General features: G+C 31.1%; 4 protein-coding genes across 4 annotated transcripts in view; 3 read left to right on the forward strand and 1 right to left on the reverse strand.

Annotated features, from left to right (window-relative positions):
* LOC125878027 (tetraspanin-19) overlaps positions 1 to 20,720 on the forward strand; it is a 367,072-nt gene that overhangs the window by 258,037 nt on the left and 88,315 nt on the right. The window lies entirely within an intron of this gene.
* LOC125878026 (E3 ubiquitin-protein ligase RMA1H1) overlaps positions 1 to 20,720 on the forward strand; it is a 117,867-nt gene that overhangs the window by 67,402 nt on the left and 29,745 nt on the right. The gene's annotated exons all lie outside the window — the stretch shown is intronic.
* Positions 3,906 to 4,603, forward strand: LOC125878035 (uncharacterized). Its single transcript, XM_049559336.1, has 2 exons — positions 3,906 to 4,057; positions 4,461 to 4,603. Exons 1-2 carry the CDS (start codon positions 3,953 to 3,955, stop codon positions 4,587 to 4,589), a joined length of 234 nt encoding a protein of 77 aa, XP_049415293.1. The 5' UTR covers positions 3,906 to 3,952; the 3' UTR covers positions 4,590 to 4,603.
* On the reverse strand, positions 5,810 to 13,497 carry LOC125878015 (uncharacterized). Its single transcript, XM_049559314.1, has 8 exons — positions 13,151 to 13,497; positions 10,710 to 10,850; positions 10,427 to 10,519; positions 10,163 to 10,289; positions 8,856 to 8,965; positions 7,915 to 7,995; positions 6,533 to 6,615; positions 5,810 to 6,432 (listed from the first exon to the last, which is right to left on the reverse strand). Exons 1-8 carry the CDS (start codon positions 13,466 to 13,468, stop codon positions 6,213 to 6,215), a joined length of 1,173 nt encoding a protein of 390 aa, XP_049415271.1. The 5' UTR covers positions 13,469 to 13,497; the 3' UTR covers positions 5,810 to 6,212.

Genomic DNA, 20,720 nt, shown 5'->3' on the forward strand with positions numbered 1-20,720 from the left:
CAGTTTCATTTATTTAAGTAATATTGAATTCACATTGCAAGTCATTTTTTAATTAGACTTGATAGATTATCTTTTTATCGAACATTTAATAATTTATGACATTTTATTTATATATTAATCTTTTTATCAAACATTCATTTCACGATGTTCATAGAAACTTCATACTTTTAGTTTTTATGATCAATTCAATTGAAATATATTAATTTGAAAAAATATAAATCAATAATTTTTTCATAATAATAGTTAAGAACATGTTTATTAATTAAAATATTTTCAAAAAAGAATATATATCTTAAGTATTTAATATAATATCATTTATAAAATTTCTTATTTGTCTAGTATAAATTTTAAATAATTAATTTTTATTTTTAAAATTTAATATAATTTTATGATTGCAATTGTGCATCCAAACACAACATGTGTAATTACACTGTGGCATCCAAACAGGACATGTGTAATTACAGTGTAATTACAATGTGGCAATCAAATAGGTCAGTGTAATTACTTGACTGTGTAATTATTAGGCTGGTAATTACTACCCTAATAATTATACCAATTCCAATTACCAGATGAATTTCCAGGAAAAGATCCAAATGAAGCCTCCGGTAATCCTCAATGGCGCACTGGATTAATGCCACCTGCTGCTTATATATTTAATGGTCCGGATGAATTTGTGTTATACTATTTGGACATCCCTTCTATTTGTCTTCTCAAGCAAATAGAAGGGATGTCCAAATAGTATAACACAAATTCATCCGGACCATTAAGGATGTGTTTGGTATGAAGGAAAATGTTTTCCTGAAAAACAAGTTGATTATTTATTTATTTTCTCATGTTTGGTTGGTGAATATAAAATATTTTTGGAAAAGATTTTGTGTTTGATTTATGAATGAAAAATATTTTTGAGAAATATCTTTTATATTTTTAATAGAGTAGAAATTAATTGTAATTTGAAGTTGGAAGAGAGTTTTGAAAAATGTTTTCCTTAAGTTTTGAAGGGAAGTTATTTTCCTTAAATTTGAGGAAAATGAGTTGATTTGAAAAACATTTAACCAAACCAAACATGAGAAAATTGGAAAACATTTTTTGTTTTCCTTCATACCAAACACACCCTAAACGTATAAGCAGCCAGGTGGCTGGTGGCTTTAATCCAGTGCACCATTGAGGATTACCGGATAATTTATTACATGACAAATTTCTCCGGGAAGTGCCAATCGTTGGAATGCGTGCACTTGATAAAAGGGTGTTCGTAATCTAAATTCTTATTCCCTTTGACCCATAAAATTTAAAAGAACTAAAAAGACTCTTTTGTCATTTAATCAATAATTTCTTTTTTNTAAAATTTGAATTAGATGAATTTGAATCATATTTATGTATGCTATGTTGAAATTTGCTATAAGAGTGTTATGTTAAATTTTTTGTTTTGAATTTATAACTTATGTTATATTTTCAGTTTCATTTATTTTAGTAATATTGAATTCACATTGAAAGTCATTTTTTAATTAGACTTGATAGATTATCTTTTTATCGAACATTTAATAATTTATGACATTTTATTTATATATTAATCTTTTTATCAAACATGCATTTCACGATGTTCATAAAAACTTCATACTTTTAGTTTTTATGATTAATTCAATTGAAATATATTAATTTGAAAAAATATAAATCAATAATTTTTTCATAATAATAGTTAAGAACATGTTTATTATTTAAAATATTTTCAAAAAAGAATATATATCTTAAGTATTTAATTTAATATCATTTATAAAGTTTCTTATTTGTCTGGTATAAATTTTAAATAATCAATTTTTATTTTTAAAATTTAATATAATTTTATGATTGCAATTGTGCATCCAAACACAACATGTGTAATTATATGTGGCATCCAAACATGACATGTGTAATTACAGTGTAATTACAATGTGGTAATTAAACAGGTCAGTGTAATTACTAGACTGTGTAATTACTACCCTAATAATTATACCAATTCCAATTACCAGGTGAATTTCCAGGAAAAGGATCCAGTCCAGTAATAAAGCCTCCGGTAATCCTCAATGGCGCACTGGATTAATGCCACCTGCTGCTTATATATTTAATGGTCCGGATGAATTTGTGTTATACTATTTGGACATCCCTTCTATTTGCTTGAGAAGACAAATAGAAGGGATGTCCAAATAGTATAACACAAATTCATCCGGACCATTAAGGGTGCGTTTGGTACGAAGGAAAATGTTTTCCTGGAAAACAAGTTGATTCTTTACTTATTTTCTCATGTTTGGTTGGTGAGTAGAAAATATTTTCTGGAAAAGATTTTGTGTTTGATTTATGAATGAAAAATGTTTTTGAGAAATATCTTTTATTTTTAATAGAGTAGAAATTAATTGTAATTTGAAGTTGGAAGAGGGTTTTGAAAAATGTTTTCCTTAAGTTTTGAAGGAAAGTTATTTTCCTTAAATTTGAGAAAAATGAGTTGATTTGAAAAATATTTAACCAAATCAAACATGAGAAAATTGAAAAACATTTTTTGTTTTCCTTCATACCAAACACATCCTAAATGTATAAGCAGCCAGGTGGCTGGTGGCTTTAATCCAGTGCACCATTGAGGATTACCGGATAATTTATTACATGACAAATTTCTCCGGGAAGTGCCAATCGTTGGAATGCGTGCACTTGATAAAAGGGTGTTCGTAATCTAAATTCTTATTCCCTTTGACCCATAAAATTTAAAAGAACTAAAAAGACTCTTTTGTCATTTAATCAATAATTTCTTTTTTAATTATATTTATAAAAAAATATTTATATTTGCTTGTCTAATTTAAAAAATATATAATTTTTAATTTACTTTTATTATTAATTGTAATAACTTTTACTATATTAAATTTATTATATTCAAAGAATGACAATAAAATTGTCATTCTATTTACTTCTTTTTAAAAGTATGTGCCAATTTAATATTGTAAGTAATAATAAGTGGAGGGCGTAGAAAATAAAATAATATACTCGTGCAAATATCATTCGTGTCATCGTGTGCATTATATATGAGGTTACAATGGAGTTAAAAATAAATATATATCGGACCTTTCTTACAAGTTACAACAATGGTGTAAGGCAAGCTCGTACGTATCTCAGTTATTTTATGAGGTACTACTTTTATTTTATATTATTTGTTCACATTATTAAAATTATATGTTTTAAATTATTTGTCAGTTTATGAAAAAACAAGATGTAATTAATTAATTTTTTCTAATCTAGTCTAATACTTGATTTTTTTGGAAGTATAAATATTACGTAACACATTTTCTAAGAAAAATAATTTCATATTATACTTGAAATTCAAAGTCTTTGATTAAAGATAATGAGAGAAATATTGAAAACATTTTGAACTTTACACAAATTATTAGTCTTACTCTCGAATTATTGTCTTCCTTAAAAACATATTTCTACTTGACTAACTAAACTTAGATACATACACCTCCGATCTGCCACCTAATATAACAAGAAATCTTAAACTCTTATATGAGCATGATACTCTTAATAAAAAGTCGAGAGAAGTGTTGAAAACACCACTAAACTTGGCGAGAATTCAAGAGTGTATCTAAGTGCAGTTAGTTATTGCAAGGTCGGGAGAAGTATTGAAAACACACCTGAATTAGTGTTTTTAAGGTTGTTAATAATTCCAAAATGAAACTAATAATTTACATCCAATCTAGGAGCGTGCTACATTATTCATGGGGCCTACCCTAGTAAATATATTTTATTTAGTTTTGAATAAAAAAACAGAGAATGGTTGTATTTGTATTACGGCGTACTTTTTGTGAGCCCATATGCTATATGGTCCCAATTACTCCTATATAAATAACTTCCCAACTTCCTCCCACTTTCTCTAAACTACTACTCTATCAAATTCAATTCAATTCAATTCCCCCAAATCTCTCCATCCAAAAACAACATGAAGAAATCACTTCTCTTAGCAGCCTCTGTTTCTGCTGCCGCCACCGCCACCGCCACCGCCACCATCTCTTCTGTTTCCAAAGTTAGAATTTCTCTTCGCAAGGTAAAAAATTCAAATTTTTTTTAATGGATTTTCCTCTGTTTTCTCTGTTCTATGTAGCTTTAATTAATGTCGTTTGTGTGTAGAGAAAGTTATCTCCGTTTGTTTTTTCGTTAAAATCAAATCAAATTTTGTTAAGTAATGGATTTTGCTTACTGAGTTCTAAATTAATAATCTATATATAGAGTGTTCGTGAGAACGAGTGTCCGTGAGAACTTAGTTATCCGGTGCTGTGAGTTAGTAGATCTATGTGGAAATAGTGTCAATATTCGTGGAACTTAGATCCTGTTTGAAATTCAAATTTACGACTGCTACAAAACTGCTTAAAAGTTATTTTGATTTGTAAGAAAAAATTATTTTGAATTCAGATGGATTTAGATGTTAAATTTCTTTCTTTTTGTTTCAGGACGATAATTTGGAGAAAAAGGATGAAAATTGTTCAAAATCGGTGAAAGCATCAACATCTACGGATAAATTTGCGCCCAGATTTGATGGATTGAGGTTTATAGAGACGTTGGTCACTGCTCACAGATAAGTTTACAAAAGAGGGAAAAAGTAAAAGTTTTGGATGGAAATATATTAGAGAAAAAAATTAAATATGATTAATTGAGAATCCTATTATAAATTTTATTTTCTAGAACAATACGATTGTTTCAAGGATCAAATTCCATACAAATTGTAACCTTTTCCCCCCTTTTAAGATGGAAAAAACAATGTTTATCAGATTTGACCCAAGTACTTGTGATGTTGCGGTTCAAATTTGTTTAGCTTTGACAACTTTATTTTATCTTCTTTTTGTAATGGCATGATGTATTATTAATACACAACTTATTTTACTATATTCTCTAAAATTTTCTATCATTTGAAAAAGTTACAAAAATTTCTAGTTTATGTGATGTATCGGAACGTTACCTTACGTGATATATCAATTGGTGTGATGTATCAAAACGTTGAACGATGTATTCGAAATTGAGTGATGTATCGGGACGTATGTAATGTATTGAGATGTTGAGAGATGTCCAAATTTAAGGGCTTTTGTAATTTGGAAAAGAGTAGGTATAAGACATAGCAAGTGGCAAATCGGGGATGTATGTATCTAAGTTTAGTTAGTCAAGTAGAGAGATATTTTTTAATACATAAACATATCCCTTAACTTGGTTTCAGTTGGAAAGTATGACTTGGGTTTGCACAAGTAAGCACTTGAACTTGTATAAAATTGAACAAATAGACACGCGTGTCCTACATGTCATAATACACGTAGTACGTCACATAAGACACAAAATTGTCATATAGGACAAATGTGTTTATTTGTTCAATTTAGTACAAGTTTAAGTGCATACTTGTGCACAACCAAAGTTAAAGGTCATAGTTGACAACTGAAACCAAGTTTTAAAGATTATGTTTATGTATAATGCTTTTTTAAATTATGAATTCTGAATCACATATTTGAACATATTAAATGAATTTCTTAATACTAATAAAATATAGCTTTGGTAATTTCTTTAGTCCGAAAACCAAAATTTTCACATCCGATCCGAACGTCCTCCCTAGCTACAATGCTCTTAATAATACTCAATGTCGAACAACCAAAAAGATAGAGACAGGTTATTTTAGTAACAATTTCGTATGAACATCAATTCAATCTCATCCGACTAGACATTGATTCATGATTGAAGAAGATATGTACCCTGGTGTTATTAAAAAGTTATACTATTGTCCATATTTAAATGAATTTCATACTATACTTGCAATTAATTTTATTCAATAATTGAACTCTCTGACTTAAGTGATTTCAGGAAGGAAATAATTTATAGAAAGAACATACAACTTGGTAGAGGTAAAAATGTTACTGCACTAGTGTCGGATCTCCTAAAAATGTACCTACTTTTGGAGGTTCCAACACACTCCGCAACATTTTCAAAAAATCTGAGCAAAATTGTCCAAAATGATTTGGATTTCTCTCAAACTTGTAACGAATATTACTTCTCTATGAGAACATGTTAGTCCTATTGATGTTCTACTGTATATATGTGTGGCCTAGTATCTCGCTTTTGGCCTCACCATTTGTCAACAGTGAAATGTCTGTAAAGACGCGTTTTTTACCTTTAAAATTGCTGACGTTAATCTGCCAGAAAGGTGAAAACAACTGCTGCCATTGTTAAAACAAGTCACGATTGTGTCTTTGTTTACGGGTGATGGATCTGCCCATGCGAAGACGTCGAGTTGTGAGTGCTTCGAACAAAACCTCCACGGCATCTTCAAGTGCTTTAGCCTGTTTATCCAATCCATAGGACACAAAATTTGGAAGGTCATGCAACTCATCGAGGAGGCCTATTGCTGCTGCTGCTGTACATGTACGATCCCATGATGGTTGGGGTCTGCACATGGCCAAACGTTAGATATGACTTGGGAAAAGCCAAAGAGAAAGTAATAAAGATGAATGAGCCATTGCTGCAGATTTGGGATCATGTATCCTACCTGAGTTTATGCATCAAGGATGCTCCTGTGTTCAGCGTTATGCAAGGAATCTCCTCCTCACCCCACATTAACTTGTACCAATCCTAATCATTAAACATCTCAGATCAATTGTTTGTCTTTATTGATTCACATTTTCCAAACTCAAATAAATCCTAAGGAAATACAACAACATACCCCCCTCCCACAAGTGTGGTCTAGGGAGGGCAGGATGTACGCAATCTTACCCCTACCTTTGTAGGGTAGATAGGTTGTTTCCGATAGACCCTCGGCTCAAAAGAGTTGAAACTAAAGAAATATCGTGAATAATTCATTGTACCAAGTTTTACTCATTTAAATCCAACTAACAATTTTGTACTTCTTATGCATGTGCCACTCTTTTGTACTTCTTATACACGTTACTGAAGAAGATATTTTTTGGGAAGTACCCCGAATAAGCAAATACAAATATGGAGTGGATAGTAGCACTAGATGAATAACCTCTCCTACATCGGTCCATGTAATTCAGTCCTTCTGAGAGAGATTATAAAGGGATGGGAGGACTTCGACGAAAAGATTCAACATATTTGCTGGGAGGGGAGGTAGGATAAGTTTGTGGTATCAGACTTTGGTTATACACCATTAAGGTCAGAGATAACAGATATTTTCCATCTCCAGTGAGAAAAATGCAAGTGTGGCTAATGAAATTAGGAGGCATGGTGTCCAGGGCATTTGAGGTATCCAGCTTCGAAGGCACATATAAGACTTGAGATGGCTCAAATGCTAGAAAGTTCACCGTCAAATCATATACATACTCTTAAAAGGGAAGAGCCATCTTTAACAACTAAGGAGAAATAGAATACATATTTACTGCTGTTGTTTTGTCCAAGCAAGTTGATGAAGATGTTAATCATTTGTTCATTCACTGGAATACCAATCTGTGGAATCTCCTTTTAGCGATTTCGGGTGCCCTTTAAAGTATAAGTTCTATAGTTACCCTTGTCTCAAAAATAATAAAGTATAAGTTCTATATAAATTAAAGACACGAGTGTTCTGCCCTTTCGGCAGTTTTTTTTTTTTTAAAAAACAAAAAATGTCCTGTAATATAAGTACTTCAATCTAATTGGTTCAACCTCAACTTATTATCTATCATTCTTTTGCACCCCAAGGTTTTCCAACTTATTATATAAAATATAAATAACTTTAAAGCAAGTGAAGTAATCACCACAGTTGAGGTGCGCGCAAGCTGACTCGACACCACAGTTATCAAAACACAAATCCTATCATCCCCCCCCCCCCCCCCCCCCCCCCNCTCTTCGACAATGTTCATGGCAAAAAATTGTTAGTTAATAATGGAATTGAATTTAAAAATTAAAATTAAGGGTTACGTTTGTGAGCTGAATTACCTTTAACCGGCTGAACATTGCACCCGAATTGCTCCACGTCCCATCAATTAGAATAAAATTCAAGGAATGGGCTCCATCTGCCTATATATAGCAGCATAAACGTCAATATTCATACAATGGAAAATGAGAACATCACATAAACAAAAGTTCACATGAATGATCACTTCCTTGTGGTTTGAGAAGCAAAACTACAAGTCAAACTGCCATTATATGAAACTATTATTGGCAAACACTTGTTCAAAAGAAACTGCATAGCACTTCTTTTTTAGTTTAAAAAAAGAAGAAGCTGCATAGCACCATGAAGAAACATTATCATAATAGGTACATTCCACACAATTAAGTCTCTGTCATTGTACTTTAGCTGGCCAGTAAGGAATGGATAGCATAGATGTAAAAACCCCACACACCCCAACCACTAGGGAGAAATTTGAATCGCAAAGGGATTTAAACGGGAAAGGACCCCTCTTGAGCTCCTAGTTGTGTGTGTGTGGTGGGAGAGTGAAGTTTACCATATTAAATAAAGATTGCATTCATACAGAAAATACATGGTTAACTCAAAGACTGGCACGAGAAACATAAAGACAGTATCTTTCACTTGAGGGAAGCAAAATAGTTGAGAAAAACAAGAAGCAAAATAGCTAATCCCTCGTTTTATTCTGAAGAGATAGAGAAGTAAAACCAATTTACATATCTAAAATTTCCTTGTGGGTAACTCCATTATTTTCTACTAAGGCCTAAGGGATTGGGATGTCTTTTCACTTTTCCCAGTCTCGACATCATTCCCCTGAATTGCTTCCAGAGAAGAAAAGAATTAGGAAATAACTTGCTCTTTTGTTTCTACTTTTACTTCCCCACAATCATCTTGTCAATGACAACTTAGCCATATTACAAATTAGAAAGTTAGGATATAGTACCATCTCAGGATGGTTTTCTACATTTACCATCTCAGGATGGTTTTCTACATTTGCAAAAGAAAGCCCGGCCATGCTATCCTTGACAGAATTTGTTGGTGCATTCTTGTTGGGATAAAGACACCAAACCTTGTCTTTTCCTGAAAATGATGTAAAATGCAAATCAAAAGGTAATCGCAGATTCTGATAGAAAAGGTTGAACAAGATTCAATCAAGTAAAGCTTAACTTGTTTAAATATATAAGCAGGACACATAACACTAACTTGGCTCCATAAGCTATCTCCTCTTTTCATGCGACATAGATGGTGCCAATTATAAGTGATGCATTATATAACATCCAAAAATTTGTGATCATGAAACTAGATAAAATAGTGATCATGTTCCCATTACCATGAATATTCAAACATGACATCTAAACTTCATTTTTTCCATTATCTAATGTTCTTGAATGCATCATACAAAATTATGTCAACAAGTCCATTATGCCAATAACTGAATTTTCCTCTTTGCTGTTGTCGAGATATTGTCAGGAAAAACTGAGAAACATGTTAAACAATTAGAAGGCAGGAAGCTAACAAAAGGCTGGCAACATTTTCTACTAACGCAGACATGTCGAAGATACGGTGATCCAAGAATTTGGCATTATCATGACTTGTGCATGTTAGAAACAGACCACCAACCCACTAATTTACTTGAAGTGATTTACATGCTTAATGGGGCAAAGGGCAGCCTAGTGCACAAAGCATCCCGCGTTCACACAAGGTCTGGGGAAGGGCTGCACCCCAAGGGGTGTGATGTAGACAACATACCTTAATGCAAGCATTAGTGTCTATTTACACGGCTTGAACCTGTGACCTATAGGCCACGCACAGAAAACTTTACCATTGTTCCAAGGCTCCCCTTCTATTAGTTTGGCAAGACACCTCAATTCTGTCTTTAACCCTAGCATGCTTACACAGTCCAATTTGGTTAATTACATCTTTTGTTTTGATACTTGTTAGCTACATATTGTATGATATTTTGCTATTCATATTTAGTATTGGCACGATATGTTCTGGGGTAGACAGAATCACATGTACAAGGACACAACCCCTCACCCTCTTGCCTCAATCACATAACAATTTTGTATCATTTTACCAACCACAGTAAGTTGTGCACTCCAAGATTTTGTAAACAAGCGGCCTTTTCACATAAAAGACAAGCATCGACTTTAGGAATCATGTGAAGGTTATGAGCACTCTCGGACGGCTTCAATATTCATGCTAGGACCTACTCTAGAGCTATTTCATCATGGTAGAGTGTTAAATTGGTGAACAAATTTAAAAACAAATGAAAACCTGCAAGCTTGAGTACATCCCACATCATATCCTCATGTTCAGTTATTCCATATAGACACAAAGTAGCAGCCTGGATGCCAAATACTTCCCACAACAACTTCCCTGTGTTATTTTGTCGCAAAAAATCCTGCAAAGATGGAAAAAACACCAATTATGGATCATTTAGATTAAAAGGAGTAAAATGTAAGGAAAATGAAAGGTTTTAATGAAAAAATGAAAAAATGAAAAAAAAAGAAGATGAAGACAGGTGGTAAAATTCTGTACCTTTGGGTGCATGTACAACCAAAACCGCATCCGATTCCAAAGAGGACATGTAATAAGTTTTGAGCACATACAATCGCCCGAGCAAAGCCAACACTTGAGAATTTAAAACAGAACCAAAACCAAATGCGATACAATCAAAACCTATTCGTTTGTGAAAAAAAGTCAAACTTTTCTAAGGGACAATCTGCAGATAACAGCAATATTTCATGCTTTAATGCAGAAAAGATCCCACAAACAAGAATAAAAATGTGAAACAACCCTGATTTGATGAGCAAATGTTTACCTTCTGACAAAGGTAACCCCTACTTCCAAGCACACGACATGCAATTTGGCGAGCTGAAAAGAACTGGAGTTTCTGCTCAGAATCACCTAAAGATTGATATTTTGCTCTATGCTTTTTATCCTCTTGCACCTTGAAGTCACCCTAAAGATCAGATCAGAGTTATGAGCTAATAAAGGGCAATTAGTTATTTTTTGATCAGTTAAAGCACAAGTAATTTTGAAAGAGGTGAACAAGCCTGAGGTAGAGATATGAAGTTCCTTATCAAGGATAGGTAATCGTTATCAACTGAAATCACCGAAATACATGTATTTACCATAACCTGCACTGCATTATTTATCTGATCTCTCTTTTCTTTTGCTCAAGAGGATTGACAAGTTAATGTTGCCCAGTTAAGAAGTGACTACAAGTTGGTGTGTCATTCAAAAGTAACAAACTTAACTCCAAATTAGTTTTATCGTGTAATTTAATACTCTTATTCATTTTCTCTAGGAAGTAAATTGTTTTTTCGTTTTCAACCATCAGTTTCATTTACACATTATTGTAATTTTAATCAATCCAAGAGTAAAGTCAAAATATTCATAAATATAAAAAACAAGAGATATTCCAAGGAAATACAAAATACAACATATTAGTATGGACATTATGTTGTCAAATAAAGGATTTTATTGAATAATTGTTGTAAAATGTAGAATTGATAAGGGAGTGCTATGGGATGGAAAAGTATTCTTTTTTTAATGATGGTGGTGTTTGGGTCAGCTTACATACACCTTGACTATCCCAATGGGGTACCTGCTACTTCCCACTGGCATAAGTATCGTAATTTTACCAGGGCTTAGACATATATTTTTTTGCTGTTGAGATGGAAACAACTATCTAGAGATTTTTTCTCTCCAAAATATGAACCCTTGTCTCTTAGGTTTGCACCCACTTCGTCGACCACTAGACCACACCCTTGAGCAAGGGATGGAAAAATACTTAATAAGGTGAGAGGCATATTTTATAGGAAGACTGTGAAATTAGCAATATTATATGGGAGTGAATGTGAGACTTTAGAACCCCGATATACAAATATAAATGTTGTACCACTACGGATGTTAAGAGGAGTTGACAAGATTATAAATGATCAAATCTGATAGGACAATTGAAATAGCACAGAGAGGATAAAGTGAGAGAAGGTAGCCTCTTAATGTAGACCTCCCAATGAATCGGTTTGTAGGTTTGAAATTACAATGATTGTTAGTAATAGAAATGGGTGTGGTAGAACAAACCTTACTTGAACAGAATTTGCCTAAGAAAAAATTAAAAAACCCATAAGCAATGCAAACCTAATTAAGAACACAACATAATGAAAGCATAGTACCTCTATAAGTGATACCAGCTTAGTGAACAAATACACTAACGCTTGTATATCTCTAGAGGGATAAACTTAGTTAATCATGTAGTATAAGTGTGCAATTTAGACAAACTAACTTGCCTTAAAGGGAAATATTTACTATTGAAATCAAACAGACATGAATAGAGTCCAATACCCAGAATGAAATAGACCGGAATAAAGCATAATGGATTTAGATGACTCATATAGACGACTCCAATCGATTCAGAATTGAGGAGTATATGTTGGTGCTGATTAATATTGTTTCAAAATACGAGAACTGTCCTAGGATAAGGCATTAAAAAATCGTCAATATGTGTGGTAATCAAACCGACTCATCTACACCTCATCTTTGAAGCATGATAAGGAATCCCAAAAAAGATCAATTGAGACTCCCTCCACGGTCCCACAAAGATCTCTACGTACTTGTCTAGGACAAGAGAGATCTTCAGTCTGCGTGCTTGGGAGTAGCTCTGTTAAATTAGGTCTTAGGCCTAACTCACACCCCAAAAGCTAGCTCAAAGGGATGAGGATTGCCCAAGCCTTATAAGGAGTCCACCCATCTCATTAACCACGGATGTGGGACCTTTGTCATTCTTTAACAAGCTCAAACAAAGAAGAGTCTGGTTCGGTCAAAATTCAGGCCCATCACACCGGACTAGAAAGGATAAAATAGAAGAGGGCGTAATAGAAAACATCTGAAGCTTATTATTTTTTATCAAGCAGTATAACTACTACTGAATAAATGGTCCATAGGGAAGCAGTTCTACAAACGGCATATAACAGTAAGTCCATTAGTGACATTCAGTATTCCTTTGTTTAGCATTACAACAACAACATACCCAGTGAAATCCACAAGTGAAGTCTAGCGAAGGTAAAGTATACATAGAACTTATCCCTATCTCATAGAGATTAGAGAAGCACTGATGAAAAAAAAAATCATTGGCCCTAACTACTTGTCAAGGAGTAACCCATAAACAAATTCAACTTGTATTCAAATCAAATGACCCCTAAGTGTCTGATTAGTACAAGGGAAACACAAATGGAAAAAAGGAATCAAATCTTTTACCGAAAGTTTGCCATGGTTGCCACCAAAAACCATTTGGGCATCAACGTTTTTCTCCAACATATTCAAATCCTCAACAACCTGAGTAACCATGGAAGGTACAGTTGATGTAGTCCCCCAACCCCGCCATTCTTGAAGGCTAATTGCAGCTTCTCCATTGCTTTCTACTTTAAGGGGTTCTCTTGAAGAAGAATGATCTGCAGCCATTGTGGAGAAGAGTTTTGAGGAGTCCATTGAAGTAATTGTGTTGTTGCAGAATTGTTGAAGTGGAAAATGGAAGGAGCTAATGAAGCTCAAGGGTCTTGTTGCAAAAATCAGCATTGTATTCTTGAATTTTCATCAAATCTAAGCCCAATTTTGTTATACACTCTCTCAAAAAGCTCATATGTATCATTTTAGGCCTCCAAAGCTCATTGGGCTTTGCTAGATGGATATGCTGCAATTAGCCCAAAGGAAAAATTGTAATTTTTTCATGGAGAAACAACCATATTAGACAAACATTCCTATAGTATTTACTGATTCTCCCTATAGTCTAAAATAATTACATATTGTCTCACTAGTTAATAATTTTATATCTGATTTCAAGTCAAATACACTTGGATACATGTATTTTTGCTACCTGATACACTAAAATAGGGAGAGAGGAGAGTGGTAACTGATATAGGAGAGAGATGAGCAAGAGTGTCAGATACATGCGAATCTACTTGGATACGGTGCATTTAAAAAAATTATATCTAATTTTGACCCGTGTATCCAAAATTCAAAATCTAGTAAAATGCATAATATCATTTAAAATGTGAATATAAATAATTAACTCCTAAACTAGTAGGAATTAGGTAAGTTACCCAATTTCATCAAGGTCTTATTTGATCACCCTCGTTTAACTTGTACCCAACATATAGGTACATTAGACAAAACATATTCTACGCTTTTCCTCATCTTTCTTCTTCTTAGTAGTTGTATTGTACAATAATGTTTTTCGAATTCATATCAATTAAAGTATAATGTTTTGAGCAAGTATATCAATTTTTGGAAAGATAAAAAACAATGGCAAATTATTATTGTTGCAAAACAAGAATTGTTATTTTGAAAAAGTGATGATTCGAGTTTGATTTACTCCATTTTTTATGATATATAGAACTTTATTGAATCTAAAGTCTAAAATCAAATTTCATTTTAGATACTCCATAGCATTTTGGGCCTTAGAAGCTCATTGGGCTTGTTAGATGGATATGGTTTAGCCCAATCTATAAATGGATATGCTGCAATTAGCCAAGCCAAAACTATACTCTATACTCCATTTATTACATTTTTCTTGTACATTGACCATAGTATATTCCACAAACTCTATCCTTTTGTTTCGTTTTCAATTTACTACACAATAAAAAATACATGAACTATGCCACAATAAATATCTATACACGTAATATATTTTAGAAGAAGATGCAAATATGAGTAAAACGTATTATATTACTAGCTTGTTTGGTCGAGCTTTCAAGCTTTTGAAAAGTTAAAAATAATGCTCATGTTAGATAATTGAATATGTCTTGATCGAGTTTTTAGGGGAAAAAACTAAGTGCTTTTGAGTAGTAACAAATACCAGTAAACTAAATAAAGTAGTGTCTTCTTTAAAGTGTTTTGAAATCTTGACAAAACACAATTTGTTACTTTAATATTGCATAAGTACTTTTCAAAATGATTTACCAAATACAGATTGATTTATTTATTTATTAAAAAAAACTACTTATTTAGAAAAACACTTTTTAAAAATAAGAAGATTTCAAATGCTTGATCAAAAACATATATGTCTATTAAATTAGCAAATATAACTCTTCATTTTCCTGCAAATAAAAAATAATGGAACAAAGAAAATGATACATTGATTTCCATTTATAAATAGAATCCATTTTATCTCCTATTTCAAAAGTTAAGTCGAATGCATGCTATAGAAGTGGTCTAATATATGATGAAATAAATAAGAGAATAACTCAAAATTAAAATCATCTCTTAAGATTAAGGCTTCCCCTATATGACGCCAACTTACATAAATTTTTATATCCTAACAAAAAAGTCACATGTCTATTTTATTTACTTTCAACGTAACTTACACATATATAGGATAAAGTCTGTCACAAATAAGTTATTTATCCTATTAAAATATAAATAAAATTCGTATATATTTTACTTTCTCTAAACTCNATATTTATAGCATTTAATTTAAATTAATAGTTTGCTATTATATACAATTTTCTCATAAAAAAATTATATCTAATTTTTACCCGTGTATCCAAAGTCCAAAATCTGGTAAAATGCATAATATCATTAATTAATGTGAATATAAATAATTAACTCATAAACTAGTAGGAATTATGTAAGTTACCCAATTTCATCAAGGTCTTATTTGATCACCCTCATTTAACTTGTACCCAACATATAGGTATATCAGACAAAACGTCTATTAAATTAGCAATATAACTCTTGATTTTCCTGCAAATAAAAAAATAATGGAATAAAGAAAATGATACCTTGAATCTCCATTTATAAATAGAATCCATTTTATCTCCTATTTCAAAAGTTTAGTCTAATGCATGCTATAGAAGTGGTCTAATATATGATGAAATAAATAAGAGAATAACTCAAAATTAAAATCATCTCTTAAGATTAAGGCTTCCTCTATATCATATATGACGCCACCTTATATAAATTTTTATATCCTAACTAAAAAATCACATGTCCATTTTATTTACTTTTAACGTAATTTATACATGTATAGATCAAAGTCTGTCACAAACAATTTCTTTATCCTTTTAAGATATGAATAAAGTTCTTATATATTTTACTTTCTCTAAACTCGACATATCAGATACACCAAATATTTATTGTTGTAACTTATAACTTGATAGATTATTTGCTCTAGAGCTTTATTATGACAATGAAAAACCATGATTAAGATCTTCTAGAACTATCGAGAAGCCACAAACTAAATTATTTGGCACATGATGTCATTTGCCATCGAATTCTAAATTGAATTTTAAATTATGAATTCCATGGCTAACATTTATGATAAGCCAAAGAAGAAAGGTCTTTAGCATGATTAAACAATTATCATCTTTTAAGTTAGCTTTGAAATTTAGTTTGGCATAAGATTTATTTTGTTATCATGTTATTAGAGTGGAGCAATATCAATTCTCATTTTTAATGTTGAAATTCTTAGATTGTCCATGCATTAGATGTCTGATCACGTGCATAAAGAAAGTGTGAAGAGTCTCGCATCAACCTTTTAAGGGGTTAGTGCAATCACTTTAATATGACTTGTAAAATCAACACCACTTGAGCTAACTTCTAAAATTGAATCAGACCTAAATTTCTTTATCAAGTTATATGTTTTTTCACAAAAAAATAAAAAATACTTTATTTAAAATTTATGAAAATGACGTCAGAAAACAACTTTAGAGCACTTCTCTAAATTTGGAATTCAACTCAAAGTTAGATTTTGAAATTTTATGACCAATACTGAATTTGAAATTAAATGAAAAATTATTTAATAAAAACACCTCCAAGATTCTTCAAAAGTTTTTTTTTTAATTATTCAACTTGGTTAATTTGCCCTTGGGTATCAAAAGGGTTGGAGAACCAACAGGAGCACTACAAGTGGTCATTAAATGACAAGAATCAATTGTCCATAAATCAATAATCATTTAAGTAATAGATAAGTTATTATAATCAAACCACTTATAGTCAATGAAAATTATCCTTTTAAAAAAAATTAATTCCATGAAAAATCAAATATTATCTTATTGGATATTGAAATCATAATTTAATCCAACAAATAATTCAAAGAATGATATTTTCTTCCGTCGGTGAGATTACTTATTCCATCTCCTTGATCCTTTAATTAATTCGCACAACTATATCTTATTTAATTTCAAAGTATTCTAGAGGATTTTATTTATATTTTTAAAAACAACAAGGAACTAAAGAATTGTATACTAACAATATATAAAAACATATGTCACTATTAAGCTCAGTTACAAATTTTGTACAAATCACTTACTATAACATGTTGAATTGTAACTTACTAACGACGCTATATATATATATATATATATATATTGAATCCACACAGAAATTTGATTTAACATTTAAAAACAACAAAAAAGTAACATTTTTTACTGTTTCATTCACACCGTGTCTCGTGTATATATATTATATAGTATTTTATTATATACATGTTCATATTTTTCAAAAATAGACAAAGAGGTCAAGAACTTCAATACTAATTTGTGGTGAAGATTGAAGAATGATAATGTACAAAGAAATTATGACAAAGTCAATTTCATTTATTCTTACACCAAAAACAGGAACGTATAAATTTAATATTTCAAAAAAATATTGTTCACTCATAAATAATTAAATATACCACTTATAAGATATATCTAGAAGGGCGTTACGTTAGTTTTAGTGTATAGTCTATTATTTTAATAAAAATAAAATAAAAACAGGCCACGTATCTCTAATTTTATAGGAAACTTCCTTACGTTTGTTGATTTTTCTTTCTTTAGAAATAGAACAATTTTTTACATTACTGAAAACAGGCAAATATTATTCTGTTTTGTGCGTAAGCTAAAGTATTTGTCACTACTAGAATAATTTTTCCGTTTTCATCCTTTTTGAACATCGTCGAAAATTGAGATTTGATGAATTTCATGCGAAAGAAAAAGTAAAGATTTTCGATAGATTTCACTGCATGGTAAGAAATTAACTTTTTTCAACCTTCTGTTTATAAGTTAAAAACAAACTTTTGTTACTATTCAAAATTATTTATTTATTTCACCAAACTTTGACCAAACACCTTTATTTTCTTATAAAATAAGATCTTTATTTGATTTTTTAAATAATTTTTTTTCAAGAGTTTAGCTAAACATTGTTAAAGCTATGATATATTGATTGACTTGATTTTGACAGTAACTTGGTCTACTCATGAGGTTTTACCAAAGAAAGAGAAAAAAACAAAAAACAACAATCACATAATCTCTTTTTCCATTTTTGTGTACTGAATATATTGTTTTTTTATACATGTGATAAGTATGTCATTATTGGTACAGCAAGTCCAAATAAGGTGAAGTAGGGAAAATGTCAAAAGGTGAAATCAGTTAGCTCATTATGACATCGACTACTAATTATTTTCGGGGCTTAAATTTGAGATCTCTAATTAATTAAGAGTAAAACAACTTCATTATGACGACACCATAACCCATATTGGTTAGTACTTAAATATTAGTACGAACATGAATTATTTTGATGGTATGCAAATTGTTGAATTCTTTTAATGTATAAAAATTACAAAAAAGTCTAGTGAGTTACGGGTAAAAAGGATTCAAAAATTACTTTAATTATGTTACATATTTATATCATCAAGTATGGCATTTTTGAATCTCTTTATGTTATAAATTTCTAGCTTTGTTGTTACCTATATATATCATGTGAAGCTTGAGAAAGTCGTAAAATGCGTTTTTAAGTACATTTTTGACTTCTTAAAGCATAACAGATTCCCCTACTTGGGGATGATTCCCCTAAGTAAGAACGAATCGAACTAAGAGCATAAGGCAATTCAATTAAGGCATAGAAAAAAATTGAAAGCAAACTACGTACATGTTCTTATTCTTTATTACATATATATGATATAGAATAATATATAAATTCTCACATAAGTTATGCGGGAGTTTATTAAGGTCAAGAATCTAAATATGTACGTGCATGGGCAACACCACCTACGTTTTACACTAATGTTATTATTTTCTCTTTAAACCAACTCCTGTCAATTCTATTGTAGCTAATTTTGACTTTAATTAAGAAAATTTGTGATTTGTGGACTAATTGTGGAGACAATTATATATGGGGATCTCCTGTCCCCAATAAGTTAGTCTTGTTTCCATTTTATCAGCCTATGAAAAGGCATGCATGGTTTGGTGGCCGCCACTTCATAGTCGAAGACAAATTTAAGGTTGGCTTAAATTCAATTTTTATTTAATTAACTGTATCATTCGACCATCTAGTTTATCAGTACGATCTAAGTATACACAATATCTAACATATTGGTGGTGTATATATATATATCTTTTGTAGATTAGATAACCCAAAAACATTGTCTATACGTAATTTTCCAAAAAAATTTAGTTTGACGGTTAGAAATTCTATTCACACATTTATTTGATTTATTGTTTTCAAATCTAGTAATTATACTCATTTAGGTAGATTTTCGACATATCTAAGAATCTTAAGCTAAAACAATTGATTCAAATGAATTCATATGTTATCTATAGGCAAAATACATAGACAAATACTTAAATTTATCCTCAAATGTTAATTTGATCTTTAAATTTATCCGGTGAGCATCTAGACATCTCAACGCTCTAAGCCTGTCAAACGAAGGTGTTTGCAAGACACACTTATGTTAAGTTAAAATATCTAATGGATGATATCGAATAAGTTTAAATATCAAACCGACAGTTGAAGACATATTTAAATATTTATAATTTAAATATTAATTTGCCTTACATATTAGATCCACCAACCCTGCCTGGAATTAGTTGGTTTGATTCCCAAATTCACACAACTTTCTTGTCTCACCATTGACAACATGTTTAGGCTGACACTTTGCATAGACATTTAGGCGAAAGCAGGAAGAATATTATCATAGAAAATATTAATAAAAGTATTAAATACTCTTACTATTAGTGAAAATTTTAATTCCGTCACATTGATATATATATATTCGACAATTCTTGTTAGGACAGTGATTTCAATATTCAACCACCATAATGAGCGATTTGACAAGAGAAGAAGTTGTTACTCTGTTAAAAAAATATTAAAAAAAATACAAATATATTTTAGTATAATTGACATAAATTCCAGAGTGTTAACAACTAATTATATTATTTCCTTACTTTTTTTTAAATTACAAAAATCTCTTAAAATTTATGAATTTCGGATACATCACTAGACATCCAGATACATCACTGGACTTCTGAATACATAGGTGAGGGATGTATCAGAGAGGGGATAGGATATACAGGGATGTATCAGAGAGGGATAGGATACCCTGATACATCACTGGCCTTCCAGATACATCAACGAACATCCGATACATAAGTGAGGGATGCATAAAATAGGTGATGGATGTATCCAAGATGGGGATGGAGATGTATCAGCGAGAGGAGAGTGATGTATCTGAGAGGAGATTTTTGAATTTTTAAAAAATGGTAGGGAATTTTAGAGATTATGATAAAATAAGATGTGTATTTAGGTAATTTTTGCTTGTAAGGGCAAAATATTAATAGTACTCCCTTTGCCTCATTTTATGTGAAGTCCTTTTCTTTTTAGTTTATCCGAAAAAAATAATGTTACCTTATTATAATGAAAAATAATTAAATTTTAAAATTTCATTTTTATTTTTAATGAAATAATCAAAGTGACCACATCTTTTAAAAGTCTTTATTTTTTTATTAAACACGATGCCATATAAAATGACCCGGAAGGAATACTATTTTTTTGTGGCAATATGTACAAAGAA

The sequence above is a fragment of the Solanum stenotomum genome, chromosome 9 (genome assembly GCF_019186545.1).
Source record: "Solanum stenotomum isolate F172 chromosome 9, ASM1918654v1, whole genome shotgun sequence".
NCBI lineage: Eukaryota > Viridiplantae > Streptophyta > Magnoliopsida > Solanales > Solanaceae > Solanum > Solanum stenotomum.

Excerpts from the sequence above, each read along its gene's own strand:
- LOC125878035 (XM_049559336.1), top strand. The coding sequence starts at position 3,953 with ATGAAGAAATCACTTCTCTTAGCAGCCTCTGTTTCTGCTGCCGCCACC. Across the intron at positions 4,058-4,460 it reads TTAGAATTTCTCTTCGCAAG|GACGATAATTTGGAGAAAAA; the intron begins GTAAAAAATTCA and ends TTTTTGTTTCAG.
- LOC125878015 (XM_049559314.1), bottom strand. The coding sequence starts at position 13,468 with ATGCTGATTTTTGCAACAAGACCCTTGAGCTTCATTAGCTCCTTCCAT. Across the intron at positions 10,290-10,426 it reads GGTTGTACATGCACCCAAAG|GATTTTTTGCGACAAAATAA; the intron begins GTACAGAATTTT and ends CCATCTTTGCAG. Across the intron at positions 7,996-8,855 it reads TAGAAAACCATCCTGAGATG|GCAGATGGAGCCCATTCCTT; the intron begins GTAAATGTAGAA and ends TGCTATATATAG.